Source organism: Hemiscyllium ocellatum, chromosome 6, assembly GCF_020745735.1.
Source record: "Hemiscyllium ocellatum isolate sHemOce1 chromosome 6, sHemOce1.pat.X.cur, whole genome shotgun sequence".
In the NCBI taxonomy this organism is placed as follows: domain Eukaryota; kingdom Metazoa; phylum Chordata; class Chondrichthyes; order Orectolobiformes; family Hemiscylliidae; genus Hemiscyllium; species Hemiscyllium ocellatum.
In genome coordinates, this window is record NC_083406.1 from 111,882,690 (window position 1) to 111,904,956 (window position 22,267).

General features: G+C 43.0%; 1 protein-coding gene across 1 annotated transcript in view; it reads left to right on the forward strand.

The window, feature by feature from the left end:
- Window positions 1-4,127: 4,127 nt before the first annotated feature.
- LOC132816874 (A-kinase anchor protein 17A-like) overlaps window positions 4,128-22,267 on the forward strand; it is a 33,796-nt gene continuing 15,656 nt past the window's right edge. The window contains exons 1-2 of the mRNA XM_060826866.1: window positions 4,128-4,234; window positions 20,415-21,196. Of these exons, the coding sequence (XP_060682849.1) occupies window positions 20,438-21,196 (759 nt within the window). The 5' untranslated portion in view covers window positions 4,128-4,234; window positions 20,415-20,437. The remainder of the gene's footprint in view (window positions 4,235-20,414; window positions 21,197-22,267) is intronic.

The following is a 22,267-nucleotide window of genomic DNA, read 5'->3' on the forward strand; positions in this document are numbered from 1 at the left end:
CTTTCACCAGACCATTGGATGATGGATGGTGTGGACCTGTCCTTACATGCTGAATGCCATTCAACTTTAGGAAATACTCAAATTCCCTGCTGATAAGATTAGACACCCTACAGTATGGAAACAGGGCCTTTGGCTCAACAAGTCCACCCGCACCCATTCCTCTACTCTAGTGCACCTAACAATATGGGCAATATAACATGGCCAATTCACCTAACCTGCACATCTTTGGATTGTAGGAGGAAACCCACGCAGACACACTGGGAGAACATACAAATCCCACACAGACAGTCGCCCGAGGTGGGAATCAAACCCAGGTCCCTGGCACTGTGAGGCAGAAATGCTAACCACTGGGCTACCGTGCCACCCAAGTGACACTTCTAGGAGACTGCATGCTGCAAACGTTGCTTGCAGCTTTCCTATTGTCATCCGAGTTTGACAAATGAACCGTATGCTCATCCAACCACTGTGAGTGTGCATCCACGATGGTTAAGAACATTGGGTCAATGAAAGGGTCGGCATAGTCCTGGCAATCTGGATTAGTGGTGCTGGAAGAGCACAGCAGTTCAGGCAGCATCCAAGGAGCAGCGAAATCGACATTTCGGGCAAAAGCCCTTCATCAGGAATAAAGGCAGTGAGCCTGAACGTGGAGAGATAAGCTAGAGGAGGGTGGGAGTAGGGAGAAAGTAGCATAGAGTACAATGGGTGAGTGGGGGAGGGGATAAAGGTAATAGGTCAGGGAGGAGAGGGTGGAATGGATTGGTGGAAAAGGAGATAGGCAGGTAGGACAAATCCGGACAAGTCATGGGGACAGTGCTGAGCTGGAAGTTTGGAACTAGGGTGAGGTGGGGGAAGGGGAAATGAGGAAACTTTTGAAGTCCACATTGATGCCCTGGGGTTGAAGTGTTCCGAGGCAGAAGATGAGGCATTCTTCCTCCAGGCGTCTGGTGGTGAGGGAATGGCGGTGAAGGAGGCCCAGGACCTCCATGTCCTTGGCAGAATGGGAGGGGGAGTTGAAATGTTGGGCTACGGGGCGGTGTGGTTGATTTGTGCGGGTGCCCCGGAGATGTTCCCTAAAGCCCTCTGCTAGGAGGCACCCAGTCTCCCCAATGTAGAGGAGACTGTATCGGGAGCAACAGATACAATAAATGATATTAGTGGATGTGCAGGTAAAAGTTTGATGGATGTGGAAGGCTCCTTTAGGGCTTTGGATAGAGGTGAGGGAGAAGGTGTGGGCGCAGGTTTTATAGTTCCTGAGGTGGCAGGGGAAAGTGCCAGGATGGGAGGGTGGGTTGTAGGGGGGTGTGGACCTGACCAGGTAGTCATGGAGGGAAGGGTCTTTGCGGAAGGCGGAAAGGGGTGGGGAGGGAAATATATCCCTGGTGGTGAGGTCTTTTTGGAGTAGGCGGAAATGTCGGCAGATGATTTGGTTTATGCGAAGGCTTGTAGGGTGTAAGGTGAGCACCAGGGGCGTTCTGTCCTTGGTACGGTTGGAGGGGTGGGGTCTGAGGGCAGAGGTGCGGGATGTGGACGAGATGCATTGGAGGACATCTTTAACCACGTGGGAAGGGAAATTGCGGTCTCTAAAGAAGGAGGCCATCTGGTGTGTTCTGTGGTGGAACTGGTCCTCCTGGGAGCAGATACGGTGGAGGCAGAGGATTTGGGAATACGGGATGGCATTTTTGCAAGAGGTAGGGTGGGAAGAGGTGTAATCCAGCAATGTCAACCAATGTCCATTAGAACTAGGCAGCCATTTAACAAGATATTTATTTTGATTGATTCTGACTTGGATATTGCTAAGCAATTTAACTTTGGGTGTGCACTCTCCTGGATATCAGCCTATGAGATCTCTTACTCAATTCAGGCCTAGTGGGACTTTTTGGCTGCTTGGGTCCGCATACCAGCAGCAACTACAATGGCTCACTGGCCCAGATCCTGAAGAAAATGTGAACTGGTTGGCTGAGGCTTGAGTTTGTTTTAGGGTTTGCTGTGGGCCCTGACTGAGGCTATGCAATTGCCTTTACTCAAGTGGTGTTCCCCAAGCTCAATTAGACAAAGGGGAAGCTCACAAAGGCAGATGCTGGAGATTAGAGTTGTGAGTGTGGTGCTGGAAAAGCACAGCAGGTCAGGCAGCATCCGAGGAGCAACGGAATCAATGTTTCAAGCAAAAGCTCTTCATCAGGATGAAGAGTTTTGACCAAAACGTCAATTCTCCTTTTCCTTGAATGCTGCCTGACCTGCTGTACTTTTCCAGCATCACACTCTCGACCCCAAACTCAATTAGCCTGGCGAGGGTGTCCACTTCCATCCGCATACCCTCTAATGCACATGCTCCACTTGCTGCAATTTCTAATAACAAAGCCAGTTGTAGTGCTTGTTCAAAGTCCAGTGGAGTTTTAAGAATAGGTGCTTTTGCATGGTTACATCATTAATCCCACATAGCAAATACTCTGTCACATCTCATTAAGGGTTAAACCAAAGTCACATGCCTCTGCCAGTCACCTTAATCTAGTCAAAAATCCCAGGATTTCCTTGATTCTCGAATTGCTGAGTAAAACTGATAGCATATTAGAATTAGCAGAGGCTTGAGGTCACAATATTCTGTAACTAAATCTGTCAACTCTTGAAAGGTTTTGAATCTGGTGCTTCAAGTCTCCTAATAACCAAAAAAGCTATGGGTCCACAAGCTGTCAGGAGATTTATCACAGCACCCCTGCAGTGTGGAAACAGGCCTTTCTACCCAACAAGCCCATACTGACCCTCCAAAAAGTAACCCACCCAGACCCTACCTTATTACTCTACATTTACCCCTGACTAATGCACCTAATCTACACATCCCTGAACACCATGGGACATGAGCATGGCCAATTCACCTAACCTGCACGTCTTTGGACTGCGGGAAGAAACTGAAACACCCAGAGGAAACGCACGCAGACAGGAGGAGAATGAGTAAACTCCACACAGACAGTTGCCCAAGGCTGGAATTGAACCTTGGTTCCAGGTGCTATGAGGCAGCAGTGGTAACCACTGAACCACCATGCCACTCCTACTCAGTGTTTTCATCTGCCCCAAAGTCACTTGTCTGGAAAAAGTATTACATTCTTTCCACATAAGAGGTCCAATCTTCAATGGCAGGTTTCAATGAGTCAAGTTTCTCAAATAATAGCATAATGCTAAAAATGATTATCCCAACTCAAAGATAACTTTTATGAGTGAATTTCTTCATGTGCAATTTTTTTCTCTCATGTCGCCACTGAAATGATTCCATAAAGGCTGGTAGCCTGTCACCAAGTCACAATTTTTTTACATGTACATATTACTTGACACTAATCCTGTTCACTCAGAGTCAGCAGACTCCTGTTTGTATCTGTCAGCCAGGGCTCCCTGATTAGACCAGATTAACAGACCCAATCAGAGAAACACGTACTTTATGAGGTTCACCTCGACCCTGTCACCGGTAGACACTGAATAAGGAGGGAAAATGGAATAAAAATAGCAAGAAATACGTTCAGTGGAACATTGCTACCCTGATTAGCAAGTTTGATAATAAAGATGTGCAGGTTAGGTGAATTTGCAAAACTCAGTGGGAGACAGGTTTACTTTAGCTACTTTACTCATTTTACATACTGTAGCTACTGTAATTTAGATTGAATTGAACTTTGTTAAAGTTTAAATAAAACTGTAGCGAGCCGCCTTGTGATTTTGTTTTAGTTTTGTGTTGTGTGGAAGATCTCTGCTGGTTTTAGGATTGGAAACATGTTGGCCACATGTTCTTATTCACCTGATGTCAACACTCGGGTATGATCGGGCACCTTCGTGTCTTTTCGGCGACATCACCGCCCCTCATAAAGATGGCGCCAATGGGTGGTTGATCGCGAATACGCATGCGTATAGTCCATACGCCCCTCAGCTCAGATAGGCCCCCCCTCACACTGACAGGATTTTTGGCTGTCTGACAAAACCGCCTTGTGAAACGCGACGGTCCCGGGTCAGGCGGAACGACTGCCCTCTCGGGATCCTCTTTATTCGGGCACACGCGAGAGGAAGATCTCCAAGAAATGGGGTCGGGGGCGCGATGTTGCGGTGTCGAATGGATCAGGCGCGCTCTGGGGTTGCTTGTTTCTGGGGTCCCTCCTGAGGCCGGTCGCGGCGGCGGTGGCTGCTGACAGGAGAGGCCTCCAGCAGGTTGCCGGCTCCCGGCCTGAGGTTACCCACCCTGCCCCAGCTTCATGATACGGTAGGTCGTCAGAAAGCAGCTTCCCATGGAGGCCCTGAAGGCATTGGCTTCCTGTATCTCGCAGCTCCCGCGGCGTTCTGTAGAATCAGTTGGAGATTTCTGCCCGAGTTACAGCGTCGCAGGTTTTAACCACATAATGTTTGTGTTTTGATAGAGTTTTTTTTATTGTTATTCAACCGAGAGACGTGGGCATTGCTGGCTGGGCCCCACACTTTGTTGCCTCTCTGAGTTCTGAAGAAGGAGCGCTGAATACCCAAATATTATAACTGTGCTCTCCTTTTCTCTCTGCACAGATGCTGCCTGACCTGTTGAGTTTCTCCAGCAATTTGTTTTTGTTTCTGAATTCCAGCATTCGCAGCTTTTCTGTTAAACTCCATTGCATTCCATAGCTACCCTTGCTAAGCTGCCTTCTTTAAGCACTGCAGTCCACATGATGTAGGTAGATTGCAACACCCTGAAGGGGGGGGGGGGGGGGGGACTTCTGGATTTTGACCCAGTGATACAGAAGGGTTACACCTAAAACTTTGACTTCTGCATCTTCTGATGTTGCCTGGCTTGCTGTGTTCTTCCAGCCACCTCCTTGTTTACACAATTCACCTGACCCGCACATCTTTGGACTGTGGGAGGAAACCGGAGCACCCGGAGGAAACCCACGCAGACACGGGGAGAACGTGCAAACTCCACACAGACAGTCGCCTGAGGTGGGAATTGAACCCGGGTCTCTGGCACTGTGAGGCAGCAGTGCTAACCACCGTGCCGCCCATGTATCTGATGCTCTTGGCTTTCCAGAAGTTTGTGGGTTTGAAGAGGTTGTCTAAAAATAAGAGACAAAAAAATAGATATTGCTGAACAAACTCAACAGGTCTGGCAGAGCCAGTGGAGAGAGAAAGATGTAGAGATGGTGCCAGACCTACTCAGTTTCTCCAGCAATTTTTGTTTCAGATCTCTGACATCCACAGTTCTTTGTTTTATAATAGAGTATTGAGATTGGGGTATGTGCACATAGATTTGAATGAACAGCAAAATACTGCGGATGCTAGCAATCTGAATTTTAAAAACAAATTGAAAATGTTAGGGAAGCTTAGCAGACCAGATAGCAACTGTGGAAAGAGAAACAGAATTAATGTTTCAAGTCCAGTATGATAATTCTTCTGAATTGATAGGGGTTGGAAAATTAGTTGAGTATGACAGGATGTGTTCTTCTCCAAGCGACACATCATTCTGACTTGAAAGTATATCACTGTTCCTCCACAGTCAATATGTTAAAATTCTGCAGCTCTCTCTCTAGCAACATTGTGGATCTATCTGTATCAAATGGACTGCAGCGATTCAAGAAATTCAGCTCACTGCCATTTCTACAATGGCAATTATGGATTGGAAATAAACGTTGACTTGGCCAGTAGAGTCTACACCCCCTGCATGAAATTAAAAATGTATTTCATTATAGATTTCTAAGTACCACGTGGACTGAAGGCTCAAGAAAATACCCCACTGCTCCCTTCTCCATGTTAAAGTGGAAATGGGCGATGAATGCTGGGCTAACCTGCTGCATCAATATCCCAAAAACAAAATTAACTTTTAACAAGTTGAGAAGGCTACTTAAATGCCAGCTGACTTCCCTTGGCTTGAGTTAAAGGATTTGGAAGCAAGGGATTAATAGTAAACCTTTACAATCACTTGCCTCAGTTTGTGTTGCGTCTGTTCCGTGGATGTGCACACACTACATGGATTGTACACGGCAGCTCACCACTGTCTTCTCTAAGCCAGTTAGGTATGGGTAATAAATGATGGCCTAGCCAGTGATGCCCATATCCTGTGAAGGAATATTTTAAAAATTTATCTGGTCACTAGATTTATTGGAAGGATGCCAAGACCTTAAAGAATGATCTGAGAAAGTTTATTGGAGTGATATTGGGAGTAAGGTATTTAAATTATGCAGAAGAAATGAAGAAACTTGTGTTACTCCCTTTATTGCAGGGAAAGATAAGTGGGGCTTCAATAGAGGGTTTCAAAATTGAGTAATTTTGATAGATTAGATCTGGAGGAACTACAGGAGAGTTGAGAGCCAGAAGAAGTACTGATTTTGTACTTATGTGAGTGACAGTAAAAGAGCTAGTGGGAGATGAGTTTTTTTACATGATCTGTGTGTGTCATCTGGAATTCACAGCTTGTCAGCAATTTAAAAGATATTTAACAGTAACTTTCAACAAGGAATTGGATGTATATTTGAAATCAAGAAAAATTGAGCAAAGAGCAAGGAAATTCAATGAATTGACTAACTCTTTCAAAGAGCCAAATTTTTCCTTCTGTGATGTATGATTCTGTGGTGCAAAGCAGAACTGAAATTATTCATATCTTTAATAATTTACAAATGCTCAATTGTTGATGATACAGTATTTTTATTTGGGTGCCACCAACATCCGATGCAGTTCACCTGCAGAGATCTGCCATTTTAGATGGAACTTTTACAACTTGTCAACCGCTCACCCATAGCTCCAATCATTTCCTGAAGAAGGGCTTATGCCCGAAACGTCGAATCTCCTGTTCCTTGGATGCTGCCTAACCTGCGCTTTTCCAGCAACACATTTTCAGCTCTGATCTCCAGCATATGCAGACCACACTTGCTCCTCATAGCTCCAATCTCCCAGGTGCACTAAACGAAAAGTTCCTGAGTACTCTCTCCATGGGCAAAGCTCAAGAACATGCACTAATGTGGATGGAGGTTTGCTCGCTGAGCTTGAAGGTTCATTTCCAGATGTTACGTCACCCTACTAGGTAACATCCTCGGTGGGCCTCAGGCGAAGTTCTGCTGATAATTCCTGCTTTCTATTTATATGTTTGGGTTGATTATGTCATTTCTCATGCGTGCCTTTGTTTGGCTTGTCCTTGCTCGGTATAAACAAACTAATGTCATTTACAAAATGCCATGCAAGGACTGTAACAAACACTACATTGGACAAACAGGCAGAAAACTAGCCACCAGGATACATGAACACCAACTAGCCACAAAAAGACATGACCCTCTCTCACTAGTATCCTTATATACAGATGAGGAAGGACACCACTTCGACTGGGACAACACATCCACCTTAGGACAAGCCAAACAAAAACACGCACGAGAATTCCTAGAAGCATGGCATTCCAACCGGAACTCTGTCAACAAACACATAGAGTTAGACCCCATCTGCCACCCTCTGAGAAAAGGAACAGGAAGTGACTTCATCACAGGAAATGACATCAGAAAACCAAACACGCAAATAGAAAGCAGGAATTTCCAGCAGTGCTTTTTGCCTGTGGCTCATTGAAGATGTTACCTAGTAGGGTGATGAAACGTCTGGAAATGAACCTTCCAGCTCAGCGAGCAAACCTATATCCAAAGTCTCAACCTGAGCTACAAAACTTCTCAAAACTCGCTAAAATCCACTATATGACAATGTTAAATATTTTGAAGAATCTCTAGTAAATTATTCAAAGTATTGTTTTTGGTAAATTGGATACCACGAATACAAACATGCAATGATGAGAGTATTTTACCAAAACCTGCATTGTATTTTTCTGTTAGAAAGAAAGAAAAGATACAATTCAATATCATTCCGTTTACTAGCTGTATAGGCAGGATTTCTTTCCAGATTGGATTTCAGTGCATGGTCTCGATGAGGTTTTGTTTTTTTTCTGCTGGTCATCTGCTAACCTCTGTTCATTAATCTTGGGTGTAGAATGTGATGCACATTCTGTTTCTCTCTGGGGAAGAAAACTGAAGGGTAAATGACATTGACCCACTCTGACACAGAGTGAAAATAGTATTTTGGAAGAAACTAGGGTCCCTTGTGCTTTGCATTCCAAAATGTAATTACAACTGTTAAATTCGTGGTATTTTAATTAATGGTATTCAACTGCATCGATGAAAGGAGATTTGCATTTATCTAGCGTTTTCCTTGATTATGGGACATTTCACAGCATTTTATGGTGTAATCTCATGTGTTGCAGGAAGTATAGTAGCTAATTTATGCATAGTGTTGATTTTTGTTTGGTTTCATGATCCCAGTTACCTAATATAGCAAGTGAAAGATTCATTGCAATCTTCAGAGAGTTTGAGAAGCAGCAGTTTAGACATGATACATTTGTTAATTAAACAAAGAAAGAACTCTTGACTAATGAGAATGCTTTACCAACGCTGGAGCCATTCTGTGGAAGGAGGAATGGAGATAGCGCCCTCCCACGTCCCAATTGACCTACCATCTTTTTGTGATGGTCTGGGTACTCAATGGGCTTTGCTCTTCCCTCTTGCTGATGCTGCAGAGCTCCAGGTTTTCCCCTAACATGGTGTGTCTCTTCCCCCTGTCTCCCTGCCTGTCCCTGTTAATCAACCTTTCTTTGGGGGCTGGCTATAAATGTATGTCAGTCACCTGTTTGACCCCTCTTGGCCCAACAGTCATGCGATAGATACTCATGAGTCAGGTGACTTGTCCCCCTGTCATTGAAAGTTAGTTTTAATTCCTTCCAATAGCAAAATCATCTTATTTTCAACATGCTACATAGATAATTGTGTAGGGTGAGGCATGAGTCAAGACCTTCCTAATTCTTACGACCTCTCATCTGATTTCATGGAGAAATTTGTTTACATTTTCAGAAGACTAGTTACTAATGTGACACTCTTAGTGACATCCCAAACTCTCAGGAAATATAAGTATTGTGTGCTGTAAGGGGGCTTCTTGACAGCAAACTCCCTGAAGCAGCAGTGCCACAATAATCAAGGAAAATGTTTGTGATTCTCAAATCATGATACTGGCAATGACTCCTGTTCTTTGCTGCACTGAGATCACTTGTGTCCACCAGAGAAAGCAGGAAATTCCAAACAGTCTTGATCATTGGAGAGGAAAAAAAATGTTTGTCTTAAATGGACGTCCCCATATTTTGTAAACTCTGACCCCTCATTCTAGATTGTCTCCCAAGAGGAAATGTTCTTTCAAAATCTACCAGGGGCACTAAAAGAAAAGTTCCTGAGTACTCTCACCATGGGCAAAGCTCGAGAACAAGCACTAATATGGATGGAGGATTGCTCGCTGAGCTTGAAGGTTCACTTCCAGATGTTTCGTCACCCTACTAGGTAACATCCTTAGTGGGTGTCTCCCTCTCCCTCTCCCTCTCCCTCCTCTTCTGTGAAGCTGTTGCACTTTATTCCACAGTCTCGCCTGCTGTCCTGGTGCCATTTGTATGGTACAATCTGTCTGTATAGCATGCATTTGTGACAAGAATAAGTCAATTAATTAATTATTGTCCATGTCCCATGAGTAAATATATATTTGAAGTTGAGAAAATTTATTCACAATAATGAGGACTTAACGAAGGGTCTTTCGGCCTCTGTGCTGGGTTGGTGAAGGGCATTCTCTGGTATTTGACTATTATGCCGGGATGCTGTTGGGGTTAATTGGGTTGTATTTTTAGTGTTTCAAAATATTTAAACATATTACATGTAAATAATTATATAATCATTCAGTTTATTTTATCTTAATTTATTTTGTGTCGTAAACTTCTATTTTGTTGATAAATCAGAATCTGCTGCATTGCTTCAGTGAAAGAACATCTTATTAAAACTGAAAAAACAAAACATGACCTGTCAAGTGAGACTTCAGTCTGGGATCTGACTTGCCTGATCGTAGCAACTGCTGGGATCATAATACTTGCTTTAGTTGCAGACTTCATGTTCAGTGGATCTCTCTTGTTCTACCCAAACAATTGTTTCTTCTGCTCTACTTAAATTAGCTGTATCGTCTTCAACCACAAATAGAGACAGCAACTGATCCGTCAAGAGGTCAGAAGAATTGAAAGGAAAGGAGGAACTCAAAAAAAATTCCAACAAACAGGGAGGTAGAACTGAGTAAATTGTTGGAACTGAAATTTGACAATGTCTCCATGTTCTAACTGAATTCATCTCGGGTCTTCAAAGAAGTAGCTAATGAGATGGTTGATGCGTTGATTTAATTTTCTAAAACTCTTCAGTTTCAGGAAAAGTTACTTAAGATTGGTAAATTGTTACTGAAACATTTAATTCAAAAAGAGAGGAAAGCAGGAAATTGCAGGTCAGTTAGCTTAATGTTTGTCCTAGAGAAACATTATTCGAAGCTATTGAAGAAGTTATATCAGGGCGCTTGAACAGGTTCAAGGTGATTAGGCAGAGTCAGTGTAGTTTTGTCAAAGGGAAATCAAGTCTAATTTATTGGAGTTCTTTGAAGTTGTAACTTGTGCTGTAGTTAAAGGGGAACCAGGGGGTGTTTTGGCCTTGAATTTCCAGAAGGCATTTGATCAGGTGCCACAAAGGTAACTGCAGAAAAATCAAAGCTCATGGTGAGGGCTTACTACATTGGCATGAATAGAAGATTTGGCTATTTAACAGAAAACAGAGCAGGAATAGATGTGTTTTTGTCAGGCTGGCAGGATGTCACAAGCGGTGTGCCACAGGCTTCAATGTTGGGATCTCAACTCTTTGCAGCTTATAAAAATGTTTTGGATGAAGAGACCAAAGGTTCGATAGGTATATTTGCTGGCAGTACAAGCAAAGGAAGGAAAGTAGTTGTGAAGAGGACATGAGTCTGCATAAAGGTATAAATAAGTTCACTGAGTGGGCAAAGATCTGGCAAGAGTAGTGTAATGTGGAAGTGTGAAATGGTCCATTTTGGCAGAAAGAATTTTAAAAAAAACATATTTAAATGGTGAGAGATCGCAGAGCTCTGACTTGCAAAGAGATTTGGTGTCCTAGTATATGAATTGCAGAAGGTTAATATGTAGGTGCAGCCAGTAATCAGGAAAGCTAACAGAATATCATTGCGAGGCCAAATGAATGCAATAATAGGGAGCCTAGGTTCAATTATACAGGGCACTGGGGAGACTGCTTCTGGAATGTTTTGTACAGTACTGGTCACTGAAATTTTTATTCTCAAGCTTTCATTTCAATGAAAGAAAACATTTGGCTCTCAGTAGTATTGCATCATGCATGGGGAGTTACCAGTGTGGCATGAATGCTGCTGGAAGAATCGAGCCTATAATCTAAATGTATCAGAAGAAACACATTGGCATTTTATAGTGACATGATTTGTGCCTGATACAGAATACTGCTCAAAGGTAGTGACAAACAGAATGACCAGTAGCAGCACAGAATACAGGGAAGCTGACTTCTTATGGTGCTGCGCTTTAAATTGATAGCATGCTTATCGATAAAGGAAAAGTGGAACTCTCAGCTAGTGCTGTCTGTCTTTGAGCATCAGATTGGTATGACATGGGCAGAGGATGTGAAACAATAGATCATAATCCTTGAGCAAGTGGAGGCAACCTATTATCTATGAACTTGTTGCCAGAATCCCTTTCACTTCGGCCGTCAGCTGTCCTAAGTGAATTGACTGCTTAGCTACACTAAATGTTAGAAAAAGGGAGTAGCAGTATGCTAAGATCAATTCTGTTTCTAGAGGTTAGAGTAAACTCAGTTATTCAGTATATTCAAGGCTAACGCTGATAGATTTTTGTGTATTAAGGGAATTAGAGATATGGAGAGTGCACTCCAGAGTGCAGTGCGGAAGATCAGCTATGATTTGCTTGGAATGGTGGTACGGGTCCAACTCACTCCATCAGCTGTCGGCAGCAGCAGCAGCAGCAGCAAGTAGCTCCAGCAATGTCCACTGCAGAAATTAATGAGTCTTCATAGACTGTGTCTTCCAAACTGATAATCGCTTCTATCTGGAAGGACAAGGGAAACCGATGCAGGGCTGCATCATGAACTGGAAGCTCCCCTCCAAACCACACACCATCCTGACTTGCAGATTATATTGCAGTTCCTTCAGTGTCACTCTGTCAAAATCTTGGACCTCCCTCCGTGATGGCATTGTGAGTCTACGTACACTAAATGGACTGCAATGCTTCAAGAAAGCAGCTCACCAGCTCAAGAAGAACTAGCACTGGAAAATAATTGCTAGCCTAGCCGGCAATACTCCTATTCCATGAACGAATCACAAAATCAATTGTGATTATTAGACAAATGTCAATGTTTGGTATCATTAATAAACTTCATGACATCTGTCACAGCACAAACCCAGTTTTTGTGGTGTATGTTACATGAGCTAACATATAGTGCTTAATACTCAGGCCTGTCATACTGGCAGTGGTGTTTGATCCAAGAATCAACATCATTTCTTTAAGCCACACGTCAATCTTCAATTTTTCAGAGGAAGCAGACACAATCTGCCCATCCTTTTCTGGTAGATGTGACCTGATACTTCTTGTAAAACCTTTAAAAATCCTTTTTACTTCATGATTTGGCAGTACTGGTGTTGGACTGGGGTGTGCAAAGTTAAAAATCACACAACACCACGTTATAGTCCAACAGGTTTATGTGGAAGCGCTAGCTTTCGGAGCGCTGCTCCTTCAGGTGGTTGTGGAGTATAAGATTATAAGACACAGAATTTATAGCAAATGTTTACAGTGTGATGTAACTGAATTATATATTGAAAAAGACCTGGATGGTTTGTTAAGTATATCATCATATTGGTTTCAGTTCTTTTATATGTAAATCCCAGAACATTCTTAAAGTTTACTTGAGAATGTAGCAATAGGTGCCGTGTTGGCCCGGATAATGCATTGAAGGTGTGAGGTGCCCTGTGTGAGGCTGTCTGTGTCCCAATGTTCAGACTGATTCCCTTTTTAAAAGGAGTTACAGAATCTCACATGGATTCATGCAATTTTTGAGCAAATAAAATTAATTCTGCAAGGAAAAATTCACCCCACAAACCTATGCGTGTGGTGGGGGTGTGTGGTTATGAATGTCTGAGCATGTGTGTTAGTGTAATAGGGTACAAGTCTGTGAGAGGGTACGTGTGTGGATGAGAGTGTGGGAGTGTAAATGTGAACATATGAGAGAGGGTCTGCATGAGTGTGAGTCTGTAAGTGTGTGTGTGTGTGTGGTGTAGTGGGGTTACCTGTAGTGTGACACGAACCCGGTTGAGGCCATCTCCATGGCTACTGACCTTGGCTATTAGCCTCTGCCCGGCCACTTTGTGTAATTGCCTGTCCTGAAGTCTGACTGGGAGGGAACACTCCTGTCTGTTGACTGTTGTGTGGTATCCATTCATCCGTAACCATAGCCTCTGCTTGGTCTCGCCAATGTGCCATGCCTCAGGGCATTCTTGCCTGCAGTGTATGAGAGACACAAAGTTGGCCGAGTCACCTGAGTACTTGCTACGTACATAGTGGGAGGTGTCCCCACGTATAATCGTGGTATCCACGTCGACACTCTGACACGTCTTGCAATGTCTACCATGGCAAGTTGTACGGCGTTGTCATCAAAGCCAGGCTGTTTGCTACGAACATTGATCTGTTTGAGGTTTGGTAGTTATTTAAAGGCGAGACCTTCCCCATAACTCCATTTCTCGCCTTTAACCAGCCACCAAACCTCAAACAGATCATTGTTGGTAGCACACTGCCTGGCTTTGAGAACAACACCATACAGCCTTGTCACAGTAGATGCTGCAGGATGTGTCAGAGTGTCGATACGGGTACCACTATTACACATGGGGACACCTCCCACCATGTATGTGGCAGGTACTCATGTGACCGCCAACGTTGTCTATCTCATACGCTGCAAGCAAGGATGCCCTGAGGCATGGTCTCACCAATGTACCAAGTAGAGGCTACTGCAACAGATGAATGGGCACTGCACAACAATCAACAGATGGGAGTGTTCCCTCCCAGTTGCAGAACCCTTCAGCGGTATGGGACATTAGACCTCGGACCTTCGGGTGGCCATCCTCCAAAATGGACTTCGGGACAGGTAACAACGAAAAGTGGCCGAGCAGAGGCTGATAGCAAAGTTTGGTACCCGTGGGAATGGCCTCAACTGGGACCTTGGTTTCATGTCACACTACAGGTGACCCCACTGCACTACAGATGTATGCGCACATGGACACGAGCGCGCGCACACGCGCACACACACACACACACACACACACACACACACACACGCACACTCCTACAGACCCATACACTCACGCAGACCCTCTCTCACACAAGCTGTCTCTCATCTACTCACATCTATGTACCCTCTCACAGATTTATGCCCTTATACTCACGCACTCACAGACATGCATTCCCATGCGCGCACACAAGTTTGTGGGGTGAATTTGTACTTGGGGAATTACATTTTATTTTGCTCAATAACTGCATGAATCCATGTTAGATTCTGTAAATCCCTTTTTTAGAAATAGAATCAGTATGAACATTGGGGTACAAACAGCCTCACACAGGGCGCCTCATACCTTCAGTGCATTATCTGGACCAACATGGCACCTATTGTTAAAGTTCACTTGAGAAAGTAACTTAAAGGAAGTTCTGGGATCGACATATGAAAGAACTGAAACCACCCTGGTCATTCTAAAAGATGAGAAACTTAACCAACAATGCAGGTCTTTTTCAATATACAGTTTCAGTCATATCACACCTCTGCTATAAATTCTGTGTCTTACGATCTTAAACTCCACCTGATGAAGGAGCAGCACTCCAAAAGCTAGTGCTTCCAAATAAACCTGTTGGACTATAACCTGGTGTTGTGATTTTTACTTTTTTTACTCCATGCATTTCATGTAGCTTGCTTTTTCAAGATTCTCCCTGCACTAATTATGAATAGGCTTGGCATGTCTAAATCTAAATATGTATCGCAGTTTGTCACATGTTTGTGGCTATTAGTTTGGTGCTTTTATCAATGGTTGTAAGTGCCAGAATGTTTCTGGAGATGAAATCAGCTGAGTGAGATTTATTTGTTAACACTGATGGCCATATTCCTTGAGAGAAGCTTATTAAACAGACTAGAAGAGGCAAAAGGAGAGTCAAAATCTGTCCTGGAGACCATCATTAGCTGAATTATGATGGATATAAATGTTGCCCTGTACTTGAGCTGTGAGAGGAACAGCTGTTACGGTAGTTGAAGTATTAGCTGATTTTATCCTGTTTTTTTTTGGTTTTGACGTTTTTGTTAAAGAAATCAAAGCTAACAAGTACCTATAAAACCTAGATGTTTAAGCTGGCATCAGAGACTGACTTTAAAATTGCCTTGTTCCATGTTGTGAGTTTAGTGATTTTTTTTTTAAAAATAAGGGTCAAATGAATAAATGTAATTCCTAAGGTTTAGCTAATGGATCTCACTTGGGTTCACTTGCAGGCTTTTAAGCTTGCTAACAGTAATGCTAACAGCACTGTTGCTTAATCACCTCCTGACCTGGAAGCAGGGGTGTACATTTCTGGCTAAAGGTTGCACTTCCCAGCACTGAAATTGATCCGGTCCATAATCTATGATGGGGATGAGGAATGCGTCATATGCAGTTGGTTACAAATCCACTCCTACACTTTGGATAATAACATCGCAAGTTACTTTTTATTGCTGCCTTAGATTCATCTATCTCCTGTCTGCTCACTAGCTGTTGCTGATTTTCATGGTGAAACAATTTAAAATGTTGCATGCTGAACTTGAAAAGGTCAGGAAGATTTGGTAGTGGAATAAGAATTGGTCTCAGATTGAGTTGGAACAAAACCTTGCTGCTTGTTATTGAAAAGTTTCTAAGATTATTGATTTTATTCCCTAGGGTAGAGACCTTTGACCCTAGAATAGGTCATCAAATTTTACAAAATTAGCTTTAAGATTGGATTTGACATCTTCCACCTTCATTACCTTTGCCCCGTCTGTAGACTTAGCAATTGTACTGATGATTCCTAGCACTAGGACATCTATGACTATATTGAAGAACAAAGTAGTCAGGAAACAGGTAACAGTCATAGAGATATACAGCAGGGTATATGATTAGAAAGGGTTTGGAGGGATACGGGCCGTGTGCTGCCAGGAAGCAGTAGTTTAGGTTGGGATATGTGGTCGGCATGGATGAGTTGGATGGAAGGGTCTGTTTCCGTGAGTTCTGTCTGGTTTGTAGGGAGGAAGAGGAGACTGAGGGTGACATTGATCGGTTTAAGCCGCTTAAGAAGCACATAGTTTTGTTAGCAGCAGCAGGTCTTTAGTAGTCACATGTAGGGACTTGTTGGTCACAGAGGTGCATTCGTAATGTGGCCCAACAGATTGATTGCTTGCCAGCCTGTAAATCCTTCCAATACACCTGACGAGAGGCAGTAAGAGCAGAGTTTCCTGATCGGCCATCCTGCAGAAAGTAAAGGGAAACCAGAGCTGTACTTTCGTCTGCAAGTGTGGACCAATGCAGTGGAAGTCCATGACCCCCCCTCCAAGAGAGATGGTCGGAAGAAAAGACTAGTAACAAATGATCCCCGTGCGCCTCCAGCATAGCCTTGATCTCATTCTCTCACTATATTTTGTTTTAATATTTCCATATGGCCCTGCCAAACTCAGAAACTTTGTTCCAGCACAGTAATGCTCTGAAGAAATAGGGAATGTGTGGGTTGGTATCTTATTTACTTGGAAGAAGAGCTGACTGGAGCCAGCAAACTCCTCTTTTTTGCGGAGGAAGGTGATAGTGGCCTTGAAAGGGAGGAAGACTGTTTTGGAAGAGAGGAAGTCATTGAAAACCTCAGCTGGCACTCGGACCAAGAAGTGAAGTGGGATGGTTAATTTTTAAGGTAAAAATGGAGTGAGGAGTTAATATGAAGGTAAAAAAAATCAAGGTATGTCTTCATGGAGGAAGAGATTAAAGGAGAAAAGGGAAAACAGTGCAAGAAAGTAGAGAGGGCAATACAATTCAGTAGCGATTCAGATCCTTATATAACAATTTGTTACAAATCCCATAACATTTTGTACAAGTAAAGAGTAACTTAGTTATACAGTGTGTTTCTGTATCTTGGTTCCTTTTGAAGTTTCCTGTGCAGTGGTACATAAAGTATCAGCGATAAGTTATGCAGGTCCATTTCACTTGGGTAGTTTGCAGAGTAATTTTGGTTGAGATATTACTGCAGTTTGGTCCAGTTTCCTTCCCTTCATGCAACCTAGGTGTGTGCAGAATGATTATTTCCTGGCTCTGGCTTGGCTAAATGTGAAGAATAAATTTAAATTAAAACTTACTTTCTGTGCTTACAAACTAGATATTAATTTCATACTTGAATACTTTTTTGCTGACCTTGCCCAAGTGTTAAATTGATAATAAAAGACAAGCAGGTTATTTGACTGTGTGGCGATTTTCTCTACTTAGCCCAGTGCTGTTGCTGTCCCTCATCCATGCATGAGCACTTTTCATGTGGATAAGTTTTGGAAATTCTGACTAATTTATTTTTTTTCTCTTTCTGCTCCCTTATCTTGAGGTCAGCTTGGATCAATTATCCAATGCTTTTTGTAGTAAGATTGAGGAAAGGCTATTAAAAAAAAGAAAAACAAGCTTCAGAATTGTACCGTCTATTTTATATACTGTTTCAGTGATGAGAAAGTGTTCTCAGGGCTTCAACAGGAAGAGGTGGGTAGAGTAACTATTATAGTTGGGCTCCTGCACAACAACCATTTAGAGTCTATACAAGGCTAAAAGTAAACTTGGATCCTCTATCTTTGACTCTCAGTACCCCAATGATAGAAATGGAGTTGGGTATATTAAACATAGTCTCAATAAAGTCCAGAGTGTGGTGCTGGAAAAGCATAGCAGGTCAGGCAGCATCCGAGAAGCAGGAGAATCGATATTTCAGGCATAAGCCCTTCGTCAGGATGTGAAGTAAACGATGAAGATAATAGCAGACTTTAGGAGGACGAAGGCATAGACATGCTATTTAATATTTAACAGCAAAAAGTCCAAGGTGATTCATTTTTGGCAAGGAGAATGAAGGCAGAAACTAGGGGAAAGCATGTACGCATCTTTGAAAGTAGCAGGGCAAGCTGATAAGGCAGCTGTTTATTTTTTAGTAATCTTTGTTAAATTTTCAGAACAGATTTACAAGGATGTTGCTGAGTTTGGGGAAATTTTTGAGCTACAGGGAAAGGCTGAATAGGATGGGGTTTTTGTTTCCTGGAGCATCCGAGGTTGAGGGGTGACCTTACAAAATCATGAGGGGAATGAATAGGGTGAACAGCCAAAGCCTTTTCCCCTGGGTAGGGAAGTCCAAAACTAGAGGGCATAAGTTTAAAGTGAGAGGGGGAAGATTTAAAAGGGACCTGAGGGGCAACCTTCTCACGCATACGGTGGTGCATGTTGGAATAGGCAGGCTGGTACAATTACAATATTTAAAAGGCATATGGATGGGTATACAAATACGAAGGGTTTAGAGGGATATGGGCCAAATGCTGGCAAATGGGATGTGATTAATTTAGGATATCTGGTCGGCATGGACGCATTGGACCAAAGGATCTGTTTCCATGCTGTACATCTCATTGAGTCTATGAAAAAGCAAATGAGAAATTGATTAAACACATCTACCTTTGGGCTTGGCACAGCTCTGGAGTAGGTGAATGGAATATATACTGAGCCTTTATCGATCACTAGTTAGGTCTCTGCTGATTTCACTCACCCACATGAGCGGACAAACTGGATGGAGTTTTCCAAATGTGGGTCGAGTGTATTGCTGGTAAAACACAGCTGGTCAGGCAGCATCCGAGGAGCAGGAGAATCTATGTTTCGAGCATAAGCTTTTCATCAGGAATCCAAATATGATCCAGTCAAAGTGTTGTTTGAGAGCAAAAACTATTATATTAATAGTTTTATTGATGTAACTGAGTACACTGATGGTGTAACTATAGCTTCTCAGAACTAGCCATGACCTGTTAGGCGAAATCTGTCTACAGTTCAAAGATTTTTTTTCATTTAGTCGATTTCAGTTCAGAAGCCTGCAAAGTGTAAGTAAACTTGGTCCTGTGCAAATGATTAACGCACAACTGATCTAGTATAAATACCTTTTGCACAGTTATTCATTCTCCCAGAGTATTATCTGCTTGCAGCAATCTCTTCCGTGATTGCATAATACTCACACACTGTCTGTGACCCTGCAGCTGGTTCCTTCAACATCTCTCTGGCCTGTATCCAAAAGCATTTGGAAAATTGAGAAGTGATATTGTTGAACATGTAAGATCCTGAGGGGACTTAAGGGTAGATGCTGAAAGTATGTTTTCTCTGTGGGAATTGATAGAGCTGGTTGATAGATTTAAAAATCAATGGTCTGGCTCCCATTTAATATAGAGATCGGAAATGTTTCCTTCCAGAGGTTGTGATTATGGATCTTATGAAATCGTGAAGCAAGTCTTAACATTTTGGAGGCGTAATATGTGGAAGCTTTGGAAAGGGTGCAGAAGAGGTTTACCAGGATGAGAGGGAATGAGCTGTAAGGCGATTCTAGATAAACTTGAGTTGTTTTCTTTGGAGCAGTGGAGGCTGAGGGGAGATTTAATAGAAGTCCATAAAATTATGAGCTGCATAGTTAGGGTTGATAGTTAAAATCTTTTCCCCAGAGTTGAAATGTCTATTACTAATGGGATAGCATTTACGGTAAGGGGAATAGTTCTTTGTTTACGCAGTGGAATATGTCTGTAATGCACCCCAGGGCTAGTGGTCGAGGTAGATACAAAAGGAGCATTTAAGGCAAGGAATGGAGGAATATGGACAAAGGGCAGGCAGAAGAGATTACCTTAATTTGGTGTCATTGTTAGCCTGATGAAGGAGCGTCGCTCCGAAAGCTAGTGTGCTTCCAATTAAACCTGTTGGACTATAACCTGGTGTTGTGTGATTTTTAACTTTGTACACCCCAGTCCAACACCGGCATCTTCAAAAGTTGATAGTGGTTTATTGCTCAGGACAGTGCTAACAATTTCAAGCTGTCAGGCTTACCTATTAAGAGAGCTTGTATCAAAACCATATCCATGTACATGAACAGTGTCTGCTTCATAACATTGAACATTAAGGTCAACTGGTCGGGCAATTCTTACAAGTTAGTAAGATGTGGCTTTCATTTCCAGAAGCTATTTTGAGTACCTCTGATCACTGCTTTATTTGGCCAACAAGCAATGCTATGATCTTTTCGCAACTGATGAATGTACTGAGTGTGCAATCCTCTGGATCCGAGTTATTAGCCTTTTAAAATCAGAGCTTCTTGAACAACCTATAAGAATGCTCCTACACTCTAGTAACCAGGTGTAGAAATGGGCAAGGATCATGTTATCTCTTAACTGCAGCAAAGTGCTGTTTTACTCCAATTAACACACACTGTTTCCTTTTCCCAGGTACATTTCTGACCACTATTAAGATGGCTGCTACAATAGTGCATGATACCTCAGAGGCCGTGGAACTATTTGCCCCACAGGGCTTATTTCTGAAGCCGATTGCTAAGCTGACTCTTAGCGTATCACTCCCCCAGCTGAAGCAACCAGGTAAGTCCATATCAAACTGGGAGGTGATGGAGAGACTGAAGTACATGGTTCACCCTGAGCAGTTTGCTACACTCCGTGTGTCCAAGAGCACAATGGATTTTGTTCGCTTTGAAGGGGAAGTCGAAAACAAGAACATGGTGAAAACCTTCCTGTCCAAACTGGACAGTAAGACTATTAAGCTCAGTGGCTTCACAGATACCTTAAAAGTACGAGCAGCTGAGGTGAAAATAGACTTTCCAACCCGCCATGACTGGGATTCATTCTTTCGGGATGCCAAAGATATAAATGAGACTTTACCAGGTGAGAGGCCGGATACCATTCATTTGGAGGGACTGCCATGCAAGTGGTTTGCTCTGAAAAACTCCAGTTCGGAGAAGCCAAGTGATTTCATCCTGCGCAAGGTATTTGAAACATTTGGGGAGATCCGAAATGTGGACATCCCAATGCTCGACCCTTACAGAGAAGAGATGACTGGGAAAAACTTCCATACCTTCAGCTTTGGAGGTCACTTGAACTTTGAAGCGTACGTGCAGTACCAGGAGTACATAGGATTTGTGAAGGCAATGGACGCCCTGAGGGGCATGAAACTGCTGTACAAAGGGGACGATGCAAAGGCAGTGGCCTGCAGCATAAAGGTGAGTGCTTCCTACATTCTGTGCTGTTTGTGCACTCTGCTGGAACAAATACATGAGTAATGGATAAAGTATGTCATAGATGATGCATAGGATGTAGCAAATAAGGGATCCTTTTCTAAAACAACTTATATTTTTTGTTGTGTTTTTTATGACAGTGACTGAACTTTCAGAAAGCTAAACTTTTTAAGGAGAATCCTGAGGAAAGCGGGGTACAGATGTGTCAGAAATGAAGTCCAGACCGTTATTTTGTTGGCAGTACACCATGAACAGTTACAAGTCTAGGATTAGCTGTGTATGTAGAGATGTAGTATTGGAAGCGATCAGAATTAAGGAGAGACAAAACCATGAAACAATTTGAAAACGAGGATGAGGATATATAAATTAAATTTTTTGTTCATTCACTGGATGAGGGTGTTGCTGGATAGGCCATCATTTATTGCCCATCCCTAATTGCCCAGTGGGCAGTTGAGAGTCAACCACATTGGGTGGCACGGTGGCACAGTGATTAGCACTGCTGCCTCACAGTGCCAGAGACCTGGGTTCAATTCCCGCCTCAGGCGACTGACTGTGTGGAGTTTGCACATTCTCCATGTGTCTGAGTGGGTTTCCTCCGGGTGCTCCGGTTTCCTCCCACGGTCCAAAGATGTGCGGGTTAGGTGAATTGGCCATGCTAAATTGCCCGTAGTGTTAGGTGCATGTCGAGGAATGGGTCTGGGTGGGTGCGCTTCGCTGGGTCGGTGTGGACTTGTTGGGCCGAAGCGCCTGTTTCCACACTGTAAGTAATCTAATCACATTGTTGAAGGTCTGGAGTCACATGTAGGCCAGACCAGATAAGGATGGCAGCTTCCTTCCCTAAAGGACATTAGTGAAGCCGATGGGCTTTTCCAACAATTGGCAGTGGATTCATGGTCCTCATTAGACTCTTGATTCCAGATTTTCATCTGCCATGGTTGGATTTCATCCTGGGTCCCCAAAACATTATCTGGGTTTCCAGATTAACAGTTCAACAATAATACCACAAGGCCACTGCCTCCAAATATTGTTGCATGGTCAAGAGCTAATGTATATTTC